The 27,409-nt window shown below is 35.9% G+C and overlaps 2 protein-coding genes across 2 annotated transcripts; one reads left to right on the top strand and one right to left on the bottom strand.

Annotated features, from left to right (window-relative positions):
• Positions 1 to 308: 308 nt before the first annotated feature.
• On the bottom strand, positions 309 to 27,409 carry LOC149902595 (uncharacterized). Its single transcript, XM_090109774.1, has 14 exons — positions 27,016 to 27,409; positions 26,168 to 26,336; positions 24,761 to 24,954; positions 24,465 to 24,595; positions 23,681 to 23,809; positions 23,412 to 23,515; positions 22,748 to 22,866; positions 22,141 to 22,435; positions 21,356 to 21,473; positions 19,839 to 19,913; positions 6,165 to 6,373; positions 4,852 to 4,985; positions 2,831 to 3,012; positions 309 to 999 (listed from the first exon to the last, which is right to left on the bottom strand). Exons 1-14 carry the CDS (start codon positions 27,289 to 27,291, stop codon positions 510 to 512), a joined length of 2,625 nt encoding a protein of 874 aa, XP_089965900.1. The 5' UTR covers positions 27,292 to 27,409; the 3' UTR covers positions 309 to 509.
• On the top strand, positions 9,596 to 10,829 carry LOC149902596 (uncharacterized). Its single transcript, XM_090109775.1, has one exon. The coding sequence runs from the start codon at positions 9,615 to 9,617 to the stop codon at positions 10,770 to 10,772; it is 1,158 nt and encodes a 385-aa protein (XP_089965901.1). The 5' UTR covers positions 9,596 to 9,614; the 3' UTR covers positions 10,773 to 10,829.

Consider the following 27,409-nt stretch of genomic DNA (forward strand, 5'->3'; position numbering starts at 1 on the left):
TGGACCATTTTCGTAAATTTTCTAAAAAATCTTAGAGAAAGTGTAAGAAATGTATATAGTATGCTATATATTCGTGATCTACTCAATAAGCTCTTTCATTTCATACCCCACACGGCATGTTTTGGAAATTTTTATTTTTTTCTTTGTATGCCATATTTAATTACCGGGGTGCGGGCAGGGGGACCACAAAACTGGTTGGCAACATCTGTCTATAGGATGTCTGGGATCTATACAATATATATCAGAAGTCAGATTTAGGTCCGCGATTTTTGCAAACGAAACTCCACTGAGAGTCCGGTCTAATTGGGACAGAACTTTCTGATCACGCATTTAATACAATTATTGTATTTTATTTTATGACATGGGACTCACATTTTTACCAAACTATAAAGAAATAGAATACTACAAATTACATTTTGACCAAAAAACTCATATTCCATATTAAACGCAATAAAAACCCTCATTATAACCGTCAAGTACTTTATTTGTAACATTGTATCCACAAGCCATCACATCCCTGCCCCAACATCCGAGGCATCGATTCCCAGTAGCGCCAATTCATCCAACTCTGCTTTATTCCTCTCTGTCTTCTTCTCCACCGGGCTCTCTTTCTCCTTCTGATTATTCTGATTCTGCAGATTCTGGTTCTGTTGATTCTGATTCTGCTGATTCTGTTGATTCTGATTCTGCTGCTTCTGTCTGTTATTTTTCTGGTTGCGCTTATTGGACATCATGGGCACGTGAGTGTCGTAGAGCTGGGGCCTCGGGAACAGCGGCGAGTTGAGGTCGAAGGGCATCATCATGGGGGGTTGGCCCAGGAGGCTCAGTTGGGGGAACTGGGGCATCACACCACCGAGGCTTAGCCCCGGGAAGCCCGGGATCCCCTGGAGCCCTTGGAACATGTCTTGCTGGCTCATATCTTGCTTCACTTCTGACGGGAAGATTATGTCGAGCGCATCTTGGAAGTCTTTCGGTAAGTTCACCGGCGGCTGCGTGCCTCTGTAGATGAGAAAGAAAATTAAAAATTATTTATTTGGACAACAAAGTGTGTATCAACTAAAATAAATAAATAAAATCGTCTTTATTTAGTTCTCACAACATTAGCAGGCTACAAAACTTAATAAGTCACCAGCACATTAACGATGACATTGTTATAGTTGCATATAATTATAATTTAAAAATAGTACGTAGTTAGTATTTTGATAAAGAGACACAATGCTAGACTGATTATGTTTTTCTTATAAAACCTTGTTGTTTATTTTTAACACAAGAGTTACGGTAACCAACATTATTTATGATATTTGAAATTATTTACGATTTACGAAATTTTGTGTATAGCAACACAATACCACCAAATTTTTTATATTACAATATCACCAAAAAATTTTCATATGTCCCTTTTATAGTGTTTTGTGAATATAAATGACAACTATACTATATTATGATAAATGATATGATATATATTTATATAATCGAATTAAATAGCTTATGCGAATTACCAATTTATTCTCATGTACACGGTTACATGTGTGCGTGTGTGGGGATGTAAGCGTGTCTATCTTCACAGTACTCACACTTATGCAATTTTACTATACAGTATGTTCAAAAATAAATGCGATTCTAGTGTAGACTTGAATTGTAAAATGGGTGCGTTGTAGATATTATGAAATCTCTCATAATTTATATGTAAAATTACAATTAGAAAGTAACTCAATCGATGAACTTAATTATTTATTCTCATAATCAATTGTAAAATAGTATTGATAATCATTCAATTATCAAATAATAATTAAATTTAATGTCATATTCAAAATAACGATATAAACAATACAAATAACACATGCGCTCACTCCCAATACAATACAATCGAAACCCTAGCACGTAAGAGATAAGGCTACATTACAATAAAAGCTGTATTGTTCAGCTATGTATGAAAATTTTAACTAACGGCGCGCGTTTACATTTTGTTTACAAAACATATTAAAATTATTACATAATTTAACCTAGGTAAAGTAAAAAAATATTGTAATCCGCGTGTCGCGAAGTAGTTATCTCGTCGAATATAGTTAGTAGTGTACGGTATACCTAACGTCTTTGTTTAAATTACATCACCCTGCAGTATTTATAAACAATTGCAAAATAAAAACAATAATTGTCCCCTTCACTCTCATAAGCTAGTCTGCGCGCGAGAGAGACGGGCAGACTTTTCATGATGCGTATGCAGTATGACGTCACGCCGCGCGCGTCTTCATAGACACTACACATGTGCAATGTGTGAATGTGTTTACGTTCCAGCTCTTCTTAATCGGCCAATAGCACATAATATGCCTGTCGTTGCTTTCTTTTGTGTGTAGTGTATGTGCATGTGTACTTGTGTGTGTGTAGATATATGGCGACACAACCATTGGAATCAACGTGTAAGCGTGAGTGTATTTGTTGTTTGCGTGTTGAGTATGCGTTTGTAAATGTTTGAAATAAATTATATTAAGCACATCTCCGAGAAAATCTACATTTCTTAAATAGCACACGTAATTGTATATAATTTGAAATGCAAAAATAGTTAATCGTTAACGTTGCGTAATAGAAAATAATCTTTAACATACATCGGCATACACGGGCGTCGCGGATTACGTATGCACGTGTGTGTGTGTCAGTGATAGTCTGTGCGTGTGTGTATGTATGGCGGGCGTGGCGAGATACGTGTGTGTGTGCATGTGCACGTATACGGGCGGGGCCAGCAGGAATGTTTGTGTGCAGCGTGGGCGTCGCGTCGCTGTATATCTAAGTGTGCGTGTCCGTGTCCCTTGTACGAGTATGTCTGTATACGTACGGCGGCACGGGCGCGGCGGCGGGCGGGGGCAGCGCGGGGGCGGGGCCGGGGGCGGGCGGGGCGGGTGTGGGCGGGGCCAGCAGGAAGGCGCCGGGCAGCAGCCCGCCCACGAGCCGCGCCCCCGCCTGCTCCTGCTCGCGCTCCAGCTGCGACTTCGCTATCTTCTCCTTGAACTCCGCCACCTGGAGGTATATATTATACATATATTATATTATATAGGAAGGATAGAATTATAGTTCTAGAACCAGTCTCCTGCAGTTTTATAATAGTAGTTATGGAATGTTCTCTTGACCACCTCCTCGGTACAGTGGTTGACGCGTGAGCGTAGAACCGAGGGGTCCTGGGTTCGATTCCCGGTGGAGACGAAAAAAAAAATGTCTCGGTCTGGCAGGACACAGAAGGCTGATCACCTACTTGTCCCTAAAGAAAAATCAATCAGTGAAACAGATGCATGAATAATGCATCTGCCCCCTACCCCACTACGGGGACACGGGACTTCACTTATGGAATGTTCTAGCTGGGGATTACATCATCCCGTTGCTATGGTAACGCAATGTTACAGAAAGTTCGATATGGAGATCGTATGGTCCCGTTGCTATGGTGACGGATACAACAATAAGGCGAGAGATGAAACAGAGATTTTACAGCCTTAATAAACGTAATTTTAACATAATCGTAAGAGTTGATGACAATATTTGTACATATATTCATCTTGACTTGTTATTATGTTGAAATTATTATAATCGTATTACCTATGCGACTATTTTCTCTTTTGTGGTTGATTTTCATTTTATTCGTTAATTATGAGCCTTAGGGCGCGTTCCCACTATGTCGTAACGACTAATTTATCGTTCGACGACTGTCGTCTCTACCTGTTCCCATTATAACGATTGTTTGTCGTCAACATTTTTTATCGTTTAGCGACTGTCGTATCTAGCTGTTCCCATTGGATCGCGACGACATTTTATCGTTTCCTGGCAGTCGCTTTGTCGTTTACACATCATCAGCAAGCTACAAATCTAGTCGCCTCTGCGTTCGCTTGGTGATTACTAGTGCGTTTACTCTCCTGAGTTCAATGGAATGTCGTCACTGCAAAAACTGTCGTAGACGACAGTAAATTGTGTCGTTCTAAATGTGAACACCTCCATTTAAACATATAAGCCACGACACTTAAAACTACACCATTATCTGTCGTCACGACACGGTGGGAACGCGCCCTTACTTTATCAGTTTATGAAATGCTGCAATTTTATATGATAGTGTTAAAATAACAATAAAAAAAATTCAAAACTCAAAAACTAAAATAATTGTATATGTACATTGTACAACTCGATTTTTTTACTAGACCATGATACAATTTTTTTTATATGTTTCTTTTTTATGACTTCAAAATTATAATTTCAAACGATACATACCTGTCACTATCGATGATGATAGCGAAAATGATAAAATTATTACATTATTCTAATGAAATAAGAATTCATTAACAAATCAAGACAAAAGCCTTTAATGTTGTAAAAAATTACTTTTTCAAGAAACGGTTAGTAATGAAATAGTGCTTAATAGCAATGTAAATATATAATATATTGCAGCAAACAAATTAGTTTTTAAAGAAGTTATAGCGATACACAAAGCTTTCTTATACTACTTCAGTTTTTTTTTTAATATGCAGTAGTATATTTAAGCCCTTAAGCTCCTCATATGAGATTTGTTTCCTTGTAATGTTATTGTAAATAAGCTTTCAAATGTACTCAGTATAATATTTAACAAGATGGAATAAAGAATGGCAATGGCAAAAAAAATAAAAAAAAAAACTAAAAATAATGATGACAATGCATATATTATTATGCATTGTCATCATTATTTGTGTTTTAAATAGAAGTTCTAGTGTATCTAAATGAGTAAAGAATAGCTAGACACGCAGAGAAAAACTAAGCTATAATATTAAAAAAATATATACTTACATAGATCTTAAGCCAAAAGCAAGAAAGAGCACTTAAAAAAGAGTAGAAGAAACTAACCTTCTTCTGTATTTCCGCGTCGATCTCTTGCTGTCTCTTCTTCAACGCTACGTCGTCTTCCTTTTTCTTTTCTTCTTCCTTCTTCTGCTCTTCCGTCTTCGACTTGCCGAGGTGTTTGTATACCGGCATTTTCCCTTCAAGTATAAGTATACAAACTATTAGTAATTCAATTCATATGACAGATTTTTATAAATCTACAGTAGAGCCATTTTAATTGGCAACATTTGACAGTTCAACAAAATTCAACAACGTAACCTAGTAACGAGGACATAGAATATCATGATATTTTGTTTTGTTAGAACTGCACATTTTTTTTTTCGCAACTTTTTCGCAATGCGTCTGTGTAATACCGGAGACGTTACTCTAACGCCTTAAGTACCGGTGTACTAAAGGCTGCCGCACGCGTCGGTACGCATTCGCGTGCGGCAGCGAAACAACGAAAAATCTGTCAGTAGTGTGGCAGGATTTTGCATATGATATGTCTCACTCTAGCACATAGATAGATGAAATAGTTGCGTCCTTGTCAGTATTGTTTCGCAAGGAACTGCGAAATGGCCATAACACAGACGCATTGCGAAAAAGTTGCGAAAACATTGCTGTGTACTAACGTTCCGCAGATATTTCGCTACGCAGTAGTCTGCGAAACGCAGTGTACTAACGGCGTTAAAATCGAAATCTGACATCAGTTATTGAATGCATTGATTACTTGTGAATATAAATCATCATAAATTAATAAATGCGTTGTGTTTTTTAAATTATGTATTATACTTGTCTTATTTTGCTCCTTAAATTTACGAAAGAAAGTATATTACTGGGACAGGTATTCGCCTGATGAATTTTAAAATTGACGTGTTTCAAGTTCGATTGACAAATGTTTCAAGTCCGTATCGATTAATTCACTTTAATCGATGTTTTTAAGCAGGTTACCTCTCTTCGAAGATACAATTGATAGACGTCAAATGTTTGCTATTAAATTGGCTCGACTATAGTATCTACATTTTCTTTATTATTTTAACAATCCCAATGGTATTTTCTTATTATGAAAAGTAACACAAAACATCTGTGCCGCAAAATAAAAATAAATAACTATGTATATAATGTATTTGCAACTGTTATATCAGATACATAAATGTTTTTTTATTGCATTTGTTAAAGACACGTCATGATAAAATAAAATACTGTGGTAAGAAGTCAATAATATTTGATTTGACATTACTAATTGACTAATTCTTCAAAAGAGTAGTAACCAGACACAAAAAATCAACCTACATATATTTTAATATTATTTTTTTAAGTAACATCAGTGTACTCACCTATAAAGGGCATCTTCCGTATCTCCGGTTTCTTCACATCGGGTGGCGGTGAGTCCCTCCGCTCCTTTTGCTTCTCCTCCCGCTTCTCCTCTCTCCTATCGTCTCTTCTCTCCTCTCTCCTGTCGTCTCTTCTCTCTTCTCTTCTGTCGTCGCGGTGTCTGCTTTCCGTCCGGCGATCCGCTGAACGGGAACGGCGTATGGATTCCCGCCTGTGTATAAATTCAGTCAAATATTTAATATTATTTATATGCAAAATATCACAATATTATAATATTGCGAAGCAATGAGTCATTATACCTCATATTTGGATAAAATTGTTTATGGATAGATATGAATAGGAATAAATTAAGGCAGTCAATTTGAGCAGTGTTTTCCTGTACATTAAAACAAATTAATACATTTGACAAATTCGTAGGTAAGTAATTTAACTATAGTCTCGGAGCAATTAACTAGCCTGGAGAAGTAACAATTAATTGAACAATAACGCACTAGTTTGGCCTTTTTAGCTTATGGCAAAATGTCATGCGAAAAAAGAGGACAGATATATGTCAGTTCGACAGTTTGAAATGACATGTAGCCATGTCAATTTGTTTTGATCACCAGTCTGGTGATCATCGCTTGGTTATTTTAATTATTTTTTTTGAAGTGAAAAACGAGTGTTTTAGTTTAATTTGTTATTTTATGAAAAGACAATTGACTAAAGATTACATGGCTTGTGTTGTTCACGGCTGTAAAAGCCGTAGTACTGGGAAATCGGATGAAGATTGGAATTTGTCATTTCACAGGTTAGTGTTTTGATCAATTTTTTTGTTAATTGTATTATAAACTAGCGGTCCGCCCCGGCTTCGCCCATGGTACATGTTTACGTTTTCTCTACATAAGAACCATCCTCGTACTCCAAGGAATATAATAAAAAAAGAATTATCGAAATCGGTTCAGCCGTTCTCGAGTTATGCGCTTACCAACACATTTTGCGATTCATTTTTATATATAAAAGATAAGTTAATTTACCTTATTTTCTTAATCATCTATGTTTTATCTAACCGTAATCATTGAAATGAAATCATAATCAGCTTAGTTTTTAGAAAAAATGCAAAATATAACTTCCATAGTGTTGTGCAATTATCGATACTTGAGTAGGAACGAAGTACTTCATTGATAATGACTGCTTTAGGTTAGGAGAAAAAAAAAGGTATTTAAGTATGGATTTTATTGTTATTTGCAGGTTTCTGGCTTGAGAACAATTAAAAGATGTTTGGGTTAAAGCTATAGCACAGGGAAAATTGGAAGCCTTCAAAACCTTCTCGGCCTTGTTTCTAATCATTTCGAACCAGACGGGAAGAAAAGTAAAGTGCTTTGCAGAGATGCTGTGCCACAAGTTTAAGGTGGCATCTATTTTAAATAATAAATATTGTAATTTGGTAATTAAGTATCGAAATAAAATGTTGTAAAAAAAATAAATGTTTATTTGTTTTATTTGAACCAATTTATTTTAAACTTTTACCAATTTTTTCCTGTGGGAATGAGTTATTTGCCCGCAGTAAATTGTAGCCTATATGTTATTCTGATGTTAAAACTATATAATTGTAAAGTTCCATAAAAACTCATTCAGTAGTTTTTACGTGAAAGAGTATCAAATGTCCATTCTTATATATTTTTGCTTTTATAATATTAGTAGGATACGACTATTGATTTGTAAAAAGATCAACCAGGTGGAAGTCATATTCGCGCACGAAGGGTTCCGTATAATTCTATGAATGAATCTATGAAAACAGGAAAAAATAAGTACCTTTTTACGAAACCATAAAAACAACCTAAACCGAAATACCTAATAATATTTTTTATAAATACCACAACCATACAATGCAAGGCAGTCAATACTCATCGTAAATGAATAATTCCAAATTAAACGAATCTTAAAATTTAGAATTACCTATCCATAATTCAAAATTAAACGAATCTTAAATTATCTTCAAGCAATTTTATAAATTAATTTTTTATTTATCGATATTTTAGTATTCGATAAAGTGGCAAGCACTACCTTTTTAGAACAAAAAGTGGCTACATGTGGATTTGAATGCCAAGCAGATAACAGTGTGTTGTCTCTTTCTATCGCATTAATTAGGGTATTGAATAAAAGAGAGCCGCTATATAAGAAACGTTCAATTAATTGTTACTTCTCCAGGCTTGTTAATTGCTCCGAGACTATAGTAGAGCCATTTTAATAGGCAACATTTGACAGTTCAACAAAATTCAACAACGTAACTTTGTATAAACTACGACATAGAATAACATATTTCGTTTTGTTAGAACTGCACATTTGCTTAACTTTTTTCAATAACGATTAGGTACATAATATTTATAATAATAATGGCCGATACAAGTAATTTTAAGATTTGATTTTACTGATAAACCATTCTAAACATAATAAACAATTTCTGATTTAAAGAACTGACGTCGCTACAATTTTGTGTCAATAAACCTTTTTTCTTTTTAAATACCAGAGACGTTACTATAAAAATCTAAATCTGACATCTAGAATCGAATGCATTGATTACTTGTGAATAAAAATCATCATAAATTAATAAAACTGTTTCAAGTTCGATTGACAAATGTTTCAAGTCCGTATTCACTTTAATCGATGTTTTTAAGCAGGTTACCTCTCTTCAATGATAAAATTGATAGACGCCAAATGTTGCCTATTAAATTGGCTCGACTATAGAAACGAAATCAATTTTATCATTCTAGAATCATCTCATAGAGAGTAAAGATATGATAGAAGTATGTAACATTCACGGTTAACAGGGACGTTAATATCGCGTAAAATTAGAAAAACAAGTATGGTACAAATATTCAAATCTATGAAAAAAGAACGGTCGAAATAAAACCGGCCAAGTGCGAGTCGGACTCGCGCACGAAGGGTTCCGTACTATGGGGATATATTAAGGGGGGGGGAAGCTTTATATATATTTTTTAATTTTTAGTATTTGTTGTTATAGCAGCAACGGAAATACATCATTTGTGAAATTTCAGCTTTCTAGCTATCACGGTTTATGAGATACAGCCTGGAGACAAACAAACAACAAAGTCTCAGTAATAGGGTTCCTTTTTACCGTTTCGGTACGGAACCCTAAAAAGGAACCAAATTATGATTTTTTTTTAATAATTTTGAAGTTGATCTACACCATACATTTTTGTTGTAAATTACGAAAACAACATATTAAAAAAAATATAAGAAAAACAAAATAGGACGAAGGAAATATTCGGCACGAGGTAAATGAATAGTCATTATTTCATTCTAAATATATTAAATCAGTTCACAGGTTCACAGGGAAATTCTGGCCAATAAATAGCACAATGATGTGATAAGAGGTCAACCTTATTATAATTTTGCATATAAATACTGGCCGATTCAACGAGCACGTATCACAGTGTTTCAAACCCGTAAAGATGTACCGCGTATTTGTTTTGCTGTGTACATTCCATTTGTCACATGGCTTTTACTGTTTACATCTGCAGCAGCAAGTGGCGGGACTACAGAAGAGCGAATCCGACTTGCGGGCGCAGGTAAATAACGAACGTGTGGTCTACGATCAGCAATTAATACAGTTGTACCAAAATGCGGCTGTTACATCGCAGGACGCACTAACACAAATAAATCAGTGCCAAGAACTAAAGAATCAACAGGCTGCGTCACATGAGCAACAAGATCAACAACTTAATCAACAGATAACGCAACTACAAGCTAATTTGGCTGAACAACAACGGGCCGCACAAACGAACGGAACGCAATGCCAGCAACAGGTAGGCGCTTTACAGCAACAAGTAAACACGTTGCAAGCAAAAGAACAAGAACTTAAAAAGCAGATGGAAGAGCAGCAGCGGAAATTGCTTGAACAAGAACAATACGATAAATTACAACTTGATCAGTGCCAACAGCAACTACAACAACAGATCGCGTTGCAAAAAGAGCTAGAAAATAAAATGAAAAATCAAGAACAACAGTCACAGAAAAACTGCGCAGAAGCTCAAGAAAATATCACACAAACAGAACGAGCTAAGTGTCAGCAAGAACTACAGAAACAGCTAGATTTACAAAAGCAACAAGAAAACACAACGAAACAACAAGAAGAAGAGTTACAAAAGCTCCGAGAGAGGATGCTCGAGTTGGAAAAATCTTTGTCCCCCAACAAAATGCCTCGAAACAAAACTTTTGATCACCTCGGCTCGTTTTTGAACGAATTGGACTTTTTACAATGTAATATCGACGTTTCCACAACTGTGGCTCAAGATTCCTATAAACTTACTTACCGTCTGCCGAAAAAACTCACCGATGACGATATGGAAGTTAAAATTAATAACAGAGTGATTTACGTAAAGGGCAGTGAAGGTTCCACAGTTTTGTTTGAAAGCGTTGAATTATTGCCGGACGGTTTAAATGTGAAATCGACCGATTGGCAGATACGGGGAGATAATATGGAAATATTTATTCCATTTAACCTGCTAACTGGCAATAAAATTAAATCATGTATTGCAGATAATCCAGCGATTACAATAGAATCTCCCGGGAGTACTCTTACCTTAAGTTATAGAAATAAACCATTATAACACTGAACACAGCATTGCATAACCATGGCTGATAAATCTAAATTCATTTATGTATACTCTTTTTAATAAAAAGTATAAAAGCAAAACTGTGTATAGAAATTATTTGAAATCTTCCCTAAAATGATTTTTAATTATACTTTTTACTTATACTTTCATCATAATATTCATCTTCCAGTATCGTTGACATTTTTCATTTGATATTGAACTTAATTATACTTTTAATATAAAATTACGATATTTATATATAAATAGAGACGCTAGTTGAAGCGATCATTCTATTTACCAAATTAAGCTAAGGTTATGACAAAGGTTAATTGTTACTTAGAAAATACCCCTACAAAAGCAGATAATGATAATATAGTACCTATAATATGACAAATATTTGTTTTCATTATTCAAAAGATACATTGCATAGCGACAGGGATCGCATCATCACCTATGTATTCTATTTATTTTAGAAACGCTTTTGATTAAAATAGTATTAGTAGTAGTGATAGATTAAAATAGTACCAAATCGGAAATCAGAAATAGTTTGTTCAGAGAAGAGCCGTTACCAAACTCTTTAGTTTTAAATCACTTTAAACATAATATTGTTTCACACATAATTATAGAAGAAAGATTAGATGGTTGGTTCATAACGATTTTACTCAAATTTCACAAACAGAAAGCTACACTATTCCTAAATCCTAAGAGACAGTTTCCCAGGCGGAGGCGGGACGTAATTCTACATAGTTTTCCGCCAGCGGCTTCGACCGTGTAGTCAACGATAAACCCGCATAGCACAGCTCCCATTCCCCTGGGATTTCTCAAGTCCAAATTTGAAATAAATCCGTGCAGTACTTTTTGAGTTTAGCCCGGATATACACACAGACAAACAGATAATCAAACAGACAAAATTCTTAAAACTATATTTTTGGCTTCGGTATCGGTTATAGATCACGCTAAGTATTCTTAAAAAAAATCAATGTACAGTTTTGACTTTCCTACGATATAATTATGTCTAGATTTGATAACAGATGGACTACAAAATGACTGAATATAAATTAATGACCTTCAAGTATTTAAGACAATGATAAAACATCCGGCTGACTCAAATGACCTGATGAATATCGGAATAAACTGTCTCAGTATCTCGTATCTTGAAAACTGAACTTAATCATTGGAGCTTAATTGGAATGCATTAATTTACGTCACGTTATATAGACAGATGGATTAACAGATGACAGCAAACAAAATTATAGATTGACCTGCGTTTTTAGGGTTCTGTACCGAAACGGTAAAACGGGACCCTATTACTGAGACTTCGTTGTTTGTTTGTCTGTCTCCAGGCTGTATCTCATAAAACGTGACAGCTAGAAAGCTAAAATTTTCACAAATTATGTATTTCCGTTGCCGCTATAAATTGTATAACAACAAATACTAAAAATTAAATTCTATATATTGTATAGGGTCCCCTTAGTACGGAACTCTTCGTGCGCAAGTTCGACTCGCACTTGGCCGGTTTTATTTAAACATTATCTACATATTATTATCAAATTTTTCGCGGACCGTATTATAAATTACACTAAACTTGGCACAGATGATAACGATGTAACGGTGAGATATAGGATCTTGCTAATTATTTATTATAATATTATGAAGAGTTTGTTTGTTTGTTTGAACGCGCTAATCTCAGGAACTACTGGTCCGATTAGAAAAATTATTTCGGTGTTAGATAGCCCATTTATCGAGGAAGGCTATAGGTAATCTATCATCACGCTAAGACCAACAGGAGCGGAGCACTGCGGGTACAAACGCGAGGCACAGCTAGTATTTCATATATCATAAGATATATATGTACATAATTAGTTTTTTAAAGATGCAGTTAACATGTTGGAGTTATATTATATTGATTAATGTTCTTAAGTGTCCCTATCTCCACTTGTTTGAATAGCATTATCAGAATATTAACAAAGCCATTACCGATCTCTGGAAAGTCCAATATGGAGGTCACATAATATCACGACAGTGAAAATCACAGGGGAATACCAGTGTAAATTAATAATAAGGCGTTATCTAAGACGTATTAATAAGTTTATTCACTGTAAACAATTACAAATTCCCCAAGGTTCTTGATATAACTATATTACATTTTAATATACTTAAATACTATTCCCTTTTTAAAGTGAAACTTTTATTACATCGTCTCAAACTTTTTGGTCTGTGTAGCGCATGTCGCGTGTATCGCGGCAGCCGACCGTCACGCGACATGCGCTACACAAAGCAGTGTTCGGAACCGTTCGAACAGTTTCACTTTTGCCGTGGTTTCATAAAACCACATAACATTTTTTTTAATTTTCTTTTTTTTAGATTTATAAGTCTAGCTTGAAAAGGTGTTTGGGTAAAGTTGGCGTCGTGATGAACTTTCGTGGCCAATAATCAAACTTGGATTTTTTAAAAGAGCAATAATTTTATTGTAAGCAAAACTTATTATGGACACAAATCTCGAAACGTATTAGGAACAGAGATATTTGGTTTTGTATTATTCATTTACCTTGAATATAGATAATTTATTAAAAGACTAGTAAACCGGGCGAACTCCGTTTCGCCACCAGAGACACCTTTTCTTTGCTATAAACCTCACGGAGCCCGAGACCTTTCTAACGAACGCAAAACCGTGGAAATCGGTTCGTGCATTCTGGAGTTATAGCGTCAGGAAGGAAAACCCGACTTATTTTTATATAGTAGATTTTTCTGAGTTTTTTAGGTTTCTCCTTTATTTATTTAAGAATTCTAATCAAAACGATGTATATGAACGCTTATACATATACGCAATATATTTCTCTTTTAAACAATCCAAGTTTCATCACTGGCCGCGAAAGTTCATCACGACGCCACCAGCCCATACAAAAGTACCCAATCCCCTTTGTTTGTCTGGTATAATCTAAAGCTAAATCTGGTATATCTGGCATAATTTATATGAAGCTTCAAATATCAAGAGTAACGCTTCGAGAAATGGTAGTAGCGGAACAGGAATAAATCATGAATACTTAACATAATATTATCTTTTAAAGCAATTTAATTTAATTATTGTCACAATCGAATGAATCGACTAACAATTCAACCGATCACTTATCACGAAATAAAAGGTCCATGTTGACAGTTCATGCTCATGAAGTTCTCTATTTTTTACTCCAAAATGTTCTGAAGGTATATTTTTCATTGATGGGTACCGCCCACCGTTGTGCATAATTAATTTTTTCATACTCCCCGCAAACTATTCATAATCGGTTAGTGAAAAAAATAATTGACGAAAATATTTTTTTAGGCTGGCTGACAACTTTGGCTTATTATATTGTGAAGAAAATGACTGACGGAAGATTCACTTTTTCTCTATTTTATTATTTATGGTGATCGAGTGAATATTATTGTAACAAAAATATTCAATAACAGAAAATTTAACTTTTTTTTCTTTATTGTATCATTTTAAACTACCTGCAATGTAAAAGTTTAAGTTTAATTTTCTATCCGAACTTTAATCCAATGCGATTTACAATACATATTCAAGCCAATTAAATACTCACGTAAACTTGAATCGATTTATCGTGAGTATCGAGTTGAGAGCCTATTACAGCACAGGAATATATGGAAGATAAAAACCACAGAACAGTAAAAACATATAGAAGTGCGATAATGTCATAATTAGTATGAAAACCAGTGTCGCCAAACCCACACATTTAAACCGATAGTTATACAGTACACTACAAGTAAACTATGCCTTTGATTGGACAGCTTAATTTGAGTAAAAACTGACTTAGGTTATAAATTCAGCATTTCAATATGTACCCTAACGCACCATGTTACGGTTAACATTATAAATATTAAATTTTATTTTATTTTTCCTTAGCTTTCATTTGTCCAATTTATTTATAGATTTCCCAAAGAGGCTAATTTAAAAGAGAAATGGATAAAAGCAACGTGACGAGTTAACTGGATGCCGAACAGCACTAAGCGGTCTAACAAAGGCCACCGATACAGCAAACCTACGGCAGTTCCAAGATTTAAAATAATGCATATTTTCTGTTTGTATTTTGTAAATATAGATTAATACTATTCTATTCCGTTTTTTATTTAATAATAATAATATAAAAAGACGTACTTAGTAGTAATAAACATACTCCAAAATCTGACGCATTATACTATATACTCATATAAAAGAAAGAAAAGAAAAATACACAAAAAATATTTATTTGTGAATTATCGATAACAAGGCTGACATCCCTCACAGCATAGCATCAGATAAATATCAAGTTAATGTCATTAATGTTGAGTGACACAAATTTCAACCTTATCTCTATGTATTGCGTTTCAAATTTATATCTATCGAAAACTAACGCCCTCTGTTGTGGAGTAGCTGAATGTTTTCGAATTTGGAATTTCTGTGCAATGAGAAACAAAACAGCTAATATACCTAGGGATGTTATACTAAAATAAACCGTAACATGGTGCGTTAGGGTACATATTGAAATGCTGAATTTATAACCTAAGTCAGTTTTTACTCAAATTAAGCTGTCCAATCAAAGGCATAGTTTACTTGTAGTGTACTGTATAACTATCGGTTTAAATGTGTGGGTTTGGCGACACTGGTTTTCATACTAATTAGACATTACAGCACTTCTATATTATGTTTTTACTGTTCTGTGTAGAAAGCCACTTGTCTAGATTGCTATGACAGTTCTCTGGCATATTATGATAATATACAGTTACATATTTTGTAAAATTAAATTGTTTTTTTTTTTTTTTTTTTTTTATATAGGAATAGCCAGGCATTTGACTGCACCATTACCTGATGGTAAGTAGTGATGCAGTCTATGAAGGGGCATGCCTGCCTAGATAGAGCCTATTCACTCTTGCCTTGAATGAGTTTAAGTTATATTTATCTGGGAAGACGGAAGCGGGTAGGGCGTTCCAATCCCTTGCAGTTAAGTTGATGAACGATTTCTGATAACGTTTTGTGCGGATAAATGGTACGTCAACTACGAAGGGATGGAAGCCGGCGGCACGTCTAGATGTTCGATGGTGAAACGGTGAAGATGGAATGAGAGCGTGAAGTTCAGCTGAACATTCACCAAAGTGCAAGCGGTAGAAAACTGAAAGACACGCAATCTTACGTCTGTGATCAAGACTAAGAAGTTTACTCTTGGTCAATTTCGAGTCAGCTATCAGCCTAACAGCTCGTCTTTCCATCGAATCCAATGCTCCCAGATGCGTCTTCGCAGACCCAGCCCATAAATGGCTGCAGTACTCCACACACGATCGAACTTGTGCTTGGTATAGTCTTAGAAGCTGTTCCGGTGTGAAATACTGCCTGACCTTAGATAAAATGCCGAGCTTTTTTGCGGCCAATCGAGCTTTGGATTCGATGAAAGTACCGAAGTTAAGATTCGATGACAGAGTTACACCTAACAGGTCGATATGGTCAGCTACTTTAATCGCTACATTCTGAAATGTAGGAGTTAACTCGAAGTTGGTCTTTTTCGCAGTAAATAGGCAGGCCTGTGTTTTGGTGGCGTTGAATTTGACAAGGTTGGCATCGCCCCAATCGGAGACGTCCCTGAGTGTCTTATTCATGCGCTCAACCATAGCCTCTCTTTCTACTCTGATTTGGTCCTTGGTGGCATAAGCATCAGGTAAGTACCTTTCCACTACAGTACTATCATCGGCATACCCAAAAATGTTATGCTTAAGCATATCATTTATGTGCAGCAGAAACAGCGTCGCGGATAGGACAGATCCTTGGGGAACTCCGGCATTTATATCCAATTGATCTGATACGCAGCCATCAACGACAACACGTATTGATCGTTCCCTGAGAAAATCAGCTAACCAGATGATGAGGACGGGGGGTAAACCATAAGATGGAAGCTTGTTTAGTAGACTTTCGTGCCAGACTTTGTCGAAAGCCTTAGAGATATCAAGGGAGACAGCTAGTGCCTCCCCATGATTCTCCAAGGCTTCACCCCATAGGAGAGAGGCGTGAACTAAGAGATCGCCAGTTGATCTCTTCTTACGGAAACCATACTGGCGATCACTCAGAAGGTCGTTCGCCTCTAGATACGCGAGGAGCCTATTATTCAATATTCGCTCCATAATTTTGGAAAGTATGGAGGTTATTGAGATTGGCCTGTAATTGGTGGGGTCTGCACGAGTTCCTTTTTTTGGCACAGGTTGGACGTTTGCGAGCTTCCATGCTTTTGGAACTACCCCCAGTTTGAGAGACAGGCGAAACAGGCGAGTAAGAATGGGCGCTAACTCTGGTGCGCAGGTCTTCAAGACGATGGCTGGTATACCGTCCGGCCCACTTGCTTTGGTAGTGTCCAAGTTCCGCAGTATTTTTAAGACATCTTTTTGCTTAATAGTAATTTGAGGCATTACAGAGCCACAATGGGTTAAGCTAGGTGGTATTGCATTAGTGGGATCAAGACGCGAGTTGCTGGCAAAAAGTGACGCGAATACATTAGCTTTGTCTTTTGCACTATGAGCAAGTGATCCATCTGGTTTAAGTAGTGGCGGGAATGAAGGACGAGAGAAGTTTGATTCTACAGTCTTTGCAAGCGACCAGAAAGCTTTGCTGCCAGCTGGATAGGAGGCTAGTTTATTCCCAATATGACGAATATGTTCGGAACGCGCTTCTCTTAATACCTTTTTGCAGGATTTGGCCGCCCTGTTAAAGATTTTTTTGTATTTGCTGATGTGAGGATCTTTTCGGATTCGCGCATCGGCCCAGATACGGTATGCATCCTGCTTTTTTCGTTCGGCTGTGGTGCATTTGCTGTTGAACCAGGGTCGGGTTTTACTATTGATGGAAACATCAGAGAATGGTATATAATATTCCATTGCCTGACGAATCACATCAACAATATTGTCGGCGCAGCTCGATGGGTCATTGGAAGCAAAACATACCTGATGCCAGGGGTAAGACGCAAAAAAGTGCCGCATCTCTTCCCAATCTGCCGACTTGTATCTCCAAACCCTCCTAGTTCCCTTAACCGTAAGGTCAGGAGGAGAGTAAGTTGATACAGACTGAACCAGACAGTGGTCTGAGGTACCAAGTGGAGCGGTTACTGTTACCACGTATCGGTCTGGATCAGTGGTCAGCAGAAGGTCGAGGCAGTTTGCTGAATGACCGTCAATATCCGGAATGCGGGTTGCGCTAGTTACCAGTTGGGAGAGGTTGTGAGATGTTGAGAAATTGAATGCCTCTCTCCCAGCATGATCAGTCTTACGAAACGGGAACAGCCATTCACTGTGACAGGCATTGAAATCTCCGAGAAGTACAATTTGTGCTGATGGGAATCGAACCTGAACTATATCGATGGTCTCGCTGAGATAGTTGAAGAGATTTGTTGTTTCCGAATCGCCACTATGCGAGCGGTAGACACAAGAGTATACTATTTGATCGGACGAAGTTTCAACCATAATCCAGAGTACAGAGAAATTTTGGACTTCAAGGCAACGGAGCCGCTGTGCACAAATGTCGTCATGTACATACACACAGACACCAGCTTTTGGACGAAAATTATGCTCCAATTGGTATCCTGGATATCCAAGGTAAGATGTGTCAGCTGGACATGTGATCTGTGTCTCCGTTAGAAAAAGTAAATGCGGCTTGTCAGTCTCGAGGTGGTGGTGTACTGGAAGGAGATTTGAGTGCAGTCCTCGTATGTTTGAAAGGTGCACTTTTAACGAGAGGAAGTGCCGCCGCTGTGTATACTTATTTACTTTGTGAGCTTTTTTCATATTTATTTAATAAGGCGTGAATAGGCGGGAGCATTAAGCAGTTGAACGAGGCCCGGCATCAAGAATAGAACACCGCAACGCTAACAGCATCAACACTGATGGGTGGCTGGTCTGGAGACCGCGGGGACGCCCGAAACCCCCCAAACATTGCCAACGGGTCCTCTCCTCCGGTCGCCAACCGGCACGTTGGAGCCAGTCCGGGATTATGCGCAGGCGGTGGGGCAGCCTTTCACAAGTGGCTAGCTCATTACTTGGGCCCCCTACAACCTGCGGTCGGCCAGCGGTGAACCGTTTCTTCGGATCCCGCTGCTCTCCAAAACCAGACACCCGGCGTTAGAAATACTGCTGCATTGGAACTGCTTAAACGACGCATAGCTACTGTTCAGACCAAAATGCTCCCAGAGGGCTTCACCTGGCATCAAGCCGGAACACGACGAGTCGCTTGGCGGCTAGGCTTTGCCAGGTGGGTGGTGACTAGCCGGGACAAACTGTCTCCCACCAGAATATCAGGTTACTCATTTGGCACTACCCAGGGGGCACGTGTAGGGAATCTTAGAGTTGTCACCTACGGACGCGAGTAACATTACCCCCCAATTGTAATATTGATATGATTTAAAAGAGCAACTATGGAGTTTCTTGCCGGTTCTTCTCCATAGATACTGCTTTCCGAATCGGTGTAAATGTAAAAAAATATATATTGACGTTTCAAAAGTGCTTCTCGAAGAAGTCTAATTGAATAAATAAATGTTTGAGTTTGAGTGTGAGTTTATCGAGCACCGAGTCGTGTGGATAGATCATTACTTACGTCCAGAAGACAAAACACTTTAATTTTGTGAAAAGTATAATCAACTGCAACCATTATTATAACTGATATACAATAAACAACTGGAGACTCACAATCACGCTCAAAACTCTGCCTACACATAAGGCAGAGTTTTCTAATGAGCGATACAATAGACTTTGGACACTACTGACACGAAATAAGATGTTAATTTCAATTGATGTTTTATACACGGCTGATGGCGAGCTATACCCATTTTCATAGGCGATTTTATTAATGTCTATAATACGTCAATGATTAATCTATATACATATAAAAAAGAATCCCAATTTCCCTTGGTCACGGCATCACGCGTGAACGGCTGGACCAATTTCGATAATTCTTTTTTTATTATATACCTTAAAGTACGATAATGGTTCTTATGGAGAGAAAACTTAAATATATAACAACGGGCGAAGCCGGGGCGGACCGCTAGTCAATTATTATTAACGAACAAATAAACTGACCGGTCGCTAGTTGTTCGCTCCCGGCCGCGCTCGGGCGCGTGTCGTCTTGCTTCTTCCAACTGACCCAGTTTTATCCTGCAAATAATATATATGTATTTTATGTTGAAATACTATATACCATAATAAGATATTTGACCGTAAGCGAAATATGAGTCATTTTTTGGAAATTAACGACTTTTTAAAAAGTATATACAAATATTATAAAATAGAAAGATTTGTATCTAAGTTTATTTGTAAGGAATTGGCTTAAAAAATACTGAAACTAGATTTAGACTACTGAAGCTTTGCAATATAAATTTATAAGTTATCAGGTTATCACATGAGCTACAGAAATATTTGATTTTGCCGGGGGTTTCACCCGCGAATGAAACCGCGCGGCAGAGCTATAGTCCGTTCGTGTTAAGAAAATAGTGAGTCATCAGTGCAACTACAGGAAAAGGGTGTATTCACAGTGGAGAAAAAGTACAAACATTTTTTTTAAACATTAAATTATTATTAATGGAAAAAAAATATCTTAAAATTACTTAAATCACTAGTCAGTATCGCTAGATTCTTCAGTTACATTTATTATGAAAGAATTTTTACCGCATGCACTTGCTGTTTTTACAATTTAAAGTACTTATAAACATTGTAAATGATGCGTCTCTCTCCGCTATGGATTATTGATCCACTTTTATTCTTTCGAATTGGTGAAGTATTCATTTTCAAAATTTATTGTTGAACGAGTCACGCAAAATACACAACCGTTTTGTTCGAAGGTCAGATTTCAACTGGTCACTGTGAACTCGACTTTCTAATTTGGGGCGTGGCCAGGCCGGCGGACAACGATGACTCACTATTTTCTTAACGCGAACGGACTATAGTAGTAAAGCTATACTGTTATAAATCTTCGAAGTGATATTCAAAATTCTAATAGATATTCCACACACACACACACACAGCCCCTAAAAAGAATGTGAATAACACAACAATTATAATATCTCCTTTTTAATTTATTTAATTTGGTATTGTGTGCATAAACTGATATTTGACTGACCGGTTGGCTTGGTTGGTAGTGGCCCTGCCTTCCAAGCCAGAGGTCGTGGGTTCGATTCCCACCCGGGGAAAATATTTGTGTGATGAACATAGATGTTTGCTCTGTGTCTGGGTGTTAATTATCTATGTATATAAGTATTTATTTTAAAAATTATTTATGTATGTTTATCAGCCATCTGGTCTCCATAACACAAGCGAAAGCTTAGTATAGGATCAGATTGTGCCATGTGTGAAAATTGTACTAAAAAAAAATTGGTTGTCTGTAAAGTCGGTTTACTGGCGATAGTTGAACGTGACAACGTCCGATTGTGCTTCTTTGTCGCTCGTTCCGCGCTCTCGCTCGCACTTCAAGCCTTACATGGAACGCCTCAGAGCGAGGTAACGCCGCATGAGTCATGTTTTTTCGTGCGTGCAGCCGGCTCTATCGAATTATAAGACGTTGTCACGTCAAAATATTTATTTATTTATTTATAAAATGGAACCTGTTAGCCAACGCGTCAAAGTGATGTCTATCAGCTCTACGCCGCTCGTTGAGCGACGACATTAGTTCCTGAACACGCGGGTCGTGAGCGTCCAACTTCAATTTCTTGCTTTTCTTACCTGGAAGTATTTCAAATAGAAAGCGTTTTATTTGCCACCATGTAAAAAAAGTATAAATCTTCGTAATATAATACACAGAACAAAAAATTAATTGATTAATATTTATTGAAGTGAAACTTCTTTATCGGGGTTAGAAAAAATTTAGTGTAACGTTTTTTCGTTACGCGCCATATTTTTCTTATCCCTACCACGCATGATTCGACGTATTTCTGTAAAGTTGCATATTATAGTAAATTATTTTTTGAAAAATAAGGTCATAAAGAAGTTTCACTTCTTACGTGTGTACACTAGTGCACGCACACATTTTTTTTATTAAACGAGGTTGTTTAACAACCTCGTATAATAATTGGATTTTGTTCAGGACAATGTCTGTGTAGGATACAAGTCATCTAATTTTGTCTACCAAACCAAACAGAGGTTATATATTCAGGTAGAATTCTTAAAAAAGTATTGACAACAGAATTAATAACAAAAATCTAAAAAATCTTAATGTAATTTTATTCACTTCAACAATTTATATATCAATTACATAATCATACAAGAATAGATGCAAACGCGTAAACAACTAGTGAAATTTTGCTTCACTCAAAGAAGTAGAAAATGCCAAAATAATAATCCTCTTTATCTACAGTCATTTTTCTACTTATCCAATACAAAATTCACTAACTCTTCTTTTTCTTAACAGGCTCGCTATCCGAATCGCTGGAGCTGCTCGACGAGCTGCTGCTGCTGTCCTTCTTCCTCTTACTCTTCTTCTTCTTCTCCTTTCTCTTCTTTTCTTCCTTGGGTGGACTCTTGGTCTTCGTGTGGAAGCCATCTTTGTTGAATGTTATAGTGTGTGCCGTATAAGCGTGGTTCTTGTCGTCGATAGATTTGTTCTTCTTGCCGCGGGTTTTTTCGAATGCTTTTTGCCGGTCCGACATCCAGTCGGTTTCCCAGTGCGGGTTTTGTTCTACGAAGTTCTGGAATCAAATTAATATATTGGAATTATACGTTACAAAATAGTATTACAATTAATTATAACATTATAAAAAACATTTTAGCTACATAAATTCGATAGTGTAATTTGTCTTTCACGCGACAATCGATTAACGCATCTTTATCTTTTGGTAATGTGTGGAAGAGCCATTAGGTGTCATAGTAAAAAATTGAACATGTACGAAATCTTTATTTTTTAACTAATCGTATTAATCAACACACAATCACAGCTTCAGAATTCTCGAAAAAGACATTTTAATAATAAGATTTAAGAAATAAATACAAAGAAATATTACCGTGTAGTTCTTAGCGTGTATGATGGATTTGAGATGAGCGGATGCACAATGCAAGTCACCAATGAACTGGTCACACAACTTGCAGTACCACGCTGTGGACGGCACAAAGAACTGCAGACCTGTATATACAAGAAAATTTATTCAAAACTCAAACTCAAACATATTTTATTTATTTAATTAGACTTCTTATAGAAAACTAACTTTTGAATCGTCATTACATATTTTTAACATCTACCACTTATTTATGAAAATTTTAACAGAGTCGATATTCCTTTATCTTATTTTGTGCTTGGTATAAACAATAATATAATAATAATGGTATAAATGTATAATCGATTTAATAGATTTAATCTATGTAAAACATTTTTAAAAATTGTACGCCACATGGCAGATCACAGCGGATCACCTAATACCTGTATATAATACCTGTGACTCACAATAAATAATTTTTGAATTTTGAATTTTTTATTCTTTTTTAATATTTTCATTTCTAATAATTTTTATACTTTTACATAAAAATTAAAATATTTAATTGCTAATTAACTTAAAGGAAATTTTTCAAAATATTTTCAGCTTCTTAACAATCATGTAAGCAAGTACATAATATAGTCAATCGATACATAAGTTGAAACACATCAATAAGATCATTAGATTAGCAACTCGCCTTTGATAGGTGTTCTCTTTGTAGGAGCGGATGAAAACGTTTGAAATCCTTCATTAACTCCCGTCACAGAATGCCACGGCGCTTCCATGTGTGCTGCTGCACTTCTGCAATAATACAACATTTAAATTAAAGTTATAATGTCGAGTCATATACGTGATTTTTTATAGGAGTTCCACAAGGATGTAACCTTTGATATTCCTTAACCATAACATTGATGAATGTCATCATTTCATTTAGCAAATAATTATTAATAGTAGAAAATAACTTACTTATGATGCGCCGCCGAATGTAAATGATTCAGGTAGTCCTTAGCGGTCGGAGGGAACTCGTTGCACACACGACACCAATGCATCTCCGGGTCGTAGTACACATAGTTGAATTTATTGTTCGACGGCGACCTATAATGTGTTCTCTAGTTAATTTTCCGTCCAAATTAAATTAATTAATAAATATTTATATTCATTACACATTAAATATTACCAACGAACCGATCATAAAAACGCTATGTGAAGTGATTCATTTCAAAGATGGAGTATGGAACGCAATGTTATGTAATAATCTTGTACTGAAAACAAAAGGGTAAATAAAACTAAAGAGGAATTGATCACATTTAATTGCCGAATAAAATTACAAATACTTATAAAGAATATTACACATCTACAGTAAAATAACAATTGTTCATAAACATACAAAGGTATTATATAAACTTATAAATCTATTATTCTTATTCAAAGCAATTAACAAAATAAAGCTTTCAATCATAAAAACATCTTCAATGTTGGTTGTTTCATCCAGGGGCTCACCGCAATCAAATCATCCTCCGCAATAGTTGTCTCGAAGCACTGTATCAAAGCTAAAGCCATTGTGTCGTAGAAGCAAATCATTCCCTCTATAAATTGAATAATAATAAAACTATACATTACTTACCTTAAAAAAGAAGAAAATAAAAACAGATATATCAAACTTTATTCAGAATAAAAACATTTTGAAAATTTGCTTATATATTTTATTGCAAGTACCAATTAATAATATAAAAAAAATCGTAAAACAAACCTGGACTTTCGCTTAGAGCCGCGATCAGGCGAATCGTCAGATACCGGTAACTCTGCAGCCTCCTCACCGATGATGCCGTTCAACATGTCTACCACATTGTTGATCGTCTTCAGTTTATTCTGTATCTCCAACTAGACAAACGCAAGGCAAGTTGATGCAAGGTAAGACAAAACTTTCATTTGTGAACAAGCACCATAAGTAGGCAAGCATGAATTTCTTTAATAAAAATTTACAGGTAGCATATAAAGAAATTGATTCATATACAGTTATATTTTATAAGCATAACTAAACCAAACCTGCAGCTTAGTATTTTCCTTTAGAAAGCGTTTAGTATCGGGACTAGGGGAGCGTTTAGAATCGCCCCGAAGCTCGTTCCGTTGATCTTTCAATGTGTCCAATTCTTTTTTGAGGATTGCACTTTTCTTTATGTAGTCCTCGCGTTGTTTCGATAGAGCAGCTTTCTGGTGACGCATTTCCGATTCGATGGCCGCTGTGGCAAAATTTAAATGTCAGTCGCCGTTGTTATATGTACTAGCAGTAGTTAAAAATTGTATAATAACAGACTTAACTATGATGTACCCAAATTTCATTTAAGCCAAATAATCAACTCTCAAGTCATTCCAGGGGATGAATAATAAAAGTTTACTCAGTAAATAACAACTCAATACCTGAAAAAAATTACACATAAATCAGCAACAAGAGGAAGTGTATGATGGTTTTTTTTTATCAAATGGTTTAAAAAGCAAGATAGTCTTTTAAGTCTCATTCAATGTTGATCAGCTGATATAAAATCAAAACCTTATCATTTGTAGCAATGAGTTATTAAATCAATTTTTTTTAATAAAAAGTTCATATTTAATAATTCCGATTTAAAATATTTTTAGTCTATGAAGGCGCAGATGAAAAGAAACATGCTTATTTCACAGCAAAGACTCCATGAACATGTGCAGATGCCCATCTGTATAAAAGAAGATTCTTAACCATCCTTACCTATGGTAAAAAACTTTGTCTCTGACTGATTTCTAAAAGTAAGGCACTTAGGGTTGCCAAAGGTCAATAGATTCCAGTAAAACTTTCTTATGATGCTAAAAATACATAAACTAATATCATAAAGATTGGTTTTGTTGTTTGAATACAAATCTCAGGAACTACTTGACCATTTAAAATTGTTTTTCATTGTTGGATATGTGTTTAATGCTTGAGTACTATATGCTACATAATATGAAGCACAAGCAAAGGGGTGGACCGCTAGTCACTACCAAAATGTTGAACATAATTGACTACTTTTTTTAAAATGATGAATTTAATTATCAACATATTTTTTTATTTTTAGTTTTTGATCATGTAGGTAGAATAGCTAAGAATTAGTTCAATATAACACTGGAAACATTTTTTTTTATTTCAATAATTTCATTGTACATTTACAGTGTACTTAGTAGTTTTATTTTTAAAATCTTTCATTTTGTTTAATTTCAAAGCAAAATTTATGATTTGAAGTTCAACTTTTTTATCATTTATTAGAGAATATAATATAATAATTGTAATATCTGGGATAATTAATATAAGACAATATAATTAGACGAAATGCATACTTACTTTTATCATGACGAAACTGCCACAAATACATATAAAATACATTATTAATCAGTAGTATTCATTAATGAATCGCGAGTAATAAGTCAATGCAAGAAACATAAAATTACCTTCTTTCTTGATCTGATCCTCAACATTATAAACCTGCTGTGGAGGTGGTGGTAGGGACATCTGGTTCCAGGAGGCCATCTCGCTGGAAGCTGGTGGTGCAGCAGGTGCGGGTGGAAACTCATCGTACTGCCCAGAGTATGGGGGCTGGTAGTTGTGGTTGAAGGTAGACTAAAGAAATAATACAATTTAACATAAATTATGTCATACTAGCTTTCAGCCCGCGGCTTCGACCACTTTGTCTAAAACATAATAAATTATATACTAAAACCTTCCTCTTGATTCACTCTAACTATTAAAAACACCTCATCAAAATCCGTTGCGTAGTTTAAAAGATTTAAGCATTCATAGGGACAGAGAAAGCGACTTTGTTTTATACTATGTAGTGATTAGCGGGGTTGTGATGATGAAATGTAGGTTTTAAGTAATTTAAGTACTGATGATTTTTTTAACAATTCACAATTTAAGTATAAGCTGCTTGATATCTGATAAAAAAACTGGTCAACTTTAATTCATAGTTGTATAGACTTTTGTTTAGTAGGACGCTCTAACCGCTAAGCTAACAAGCAAATTTGCAAGCTATATTGTTCCTGTCATAATAGTTTTTAGCAGTTATTTTATTTGTCCAATACATATTCAATAAATTGAAATCCATTAGGGCATTAATTTTATCATATCTCATACCTTTCTCTTTATGCATCAACATTGTTAATTTTGTATAGACAAATAGGTTAATACCATTTGTAGCTAAGCTTGTTGGTAGCATTTTTTAGTTTGCATTGTTGACATAACCAACAGTTTTGATAGAACAATTGGCGAAACCTTAATAAGCTTACAAACATATGCGTACATCTTGTGAGAAATTGGATGCCGGCGCCGTGTAATTATTCTCTTGTTGAAACTGATTGTCCCAAAGCTCGCTTGGCTCGGGCAGCTTAGATATTTCGCTAAGTATATTCTCGTCTATAATATCCTTATCGGGCTTGCGAGGTGACCTGCTTCGCCGTTTATCTTGCTCCCTGTGAGGGCTCCTACTACGCTTCCTTGTCGGCTTCTCGTACCGCCGATACGCATCCCAATTACGATCGCGGTTGTAGTAATCTTTTCGACCCATGTCACGAGACATATTTATTGTTGTATATTCAAAACACGATTAGTACAATGATTTAAAATATCAGAGGCATGATAAATAAATGCGAAAATAAAAGTTTTCAACGCTGATGCGCTGAAGCCAAAATTGACAG

Source organism: Colias eurytheme, chromosome 15 (genome assembly GCF_061535395.1).
Source record: "Colias eurytheme isolate Ceu_HAF_F1 chromosome 15, ilColEury1 Martin Lab GWU primary, whole genome shotgun sequence".
In the NCBI taxonomy this organism is placed as follows: Eukaryota; Metazoa; Arthropoda; class Insecta; order Lepidoptera; family Pieridae; genus Colias; species Colias eurytheme.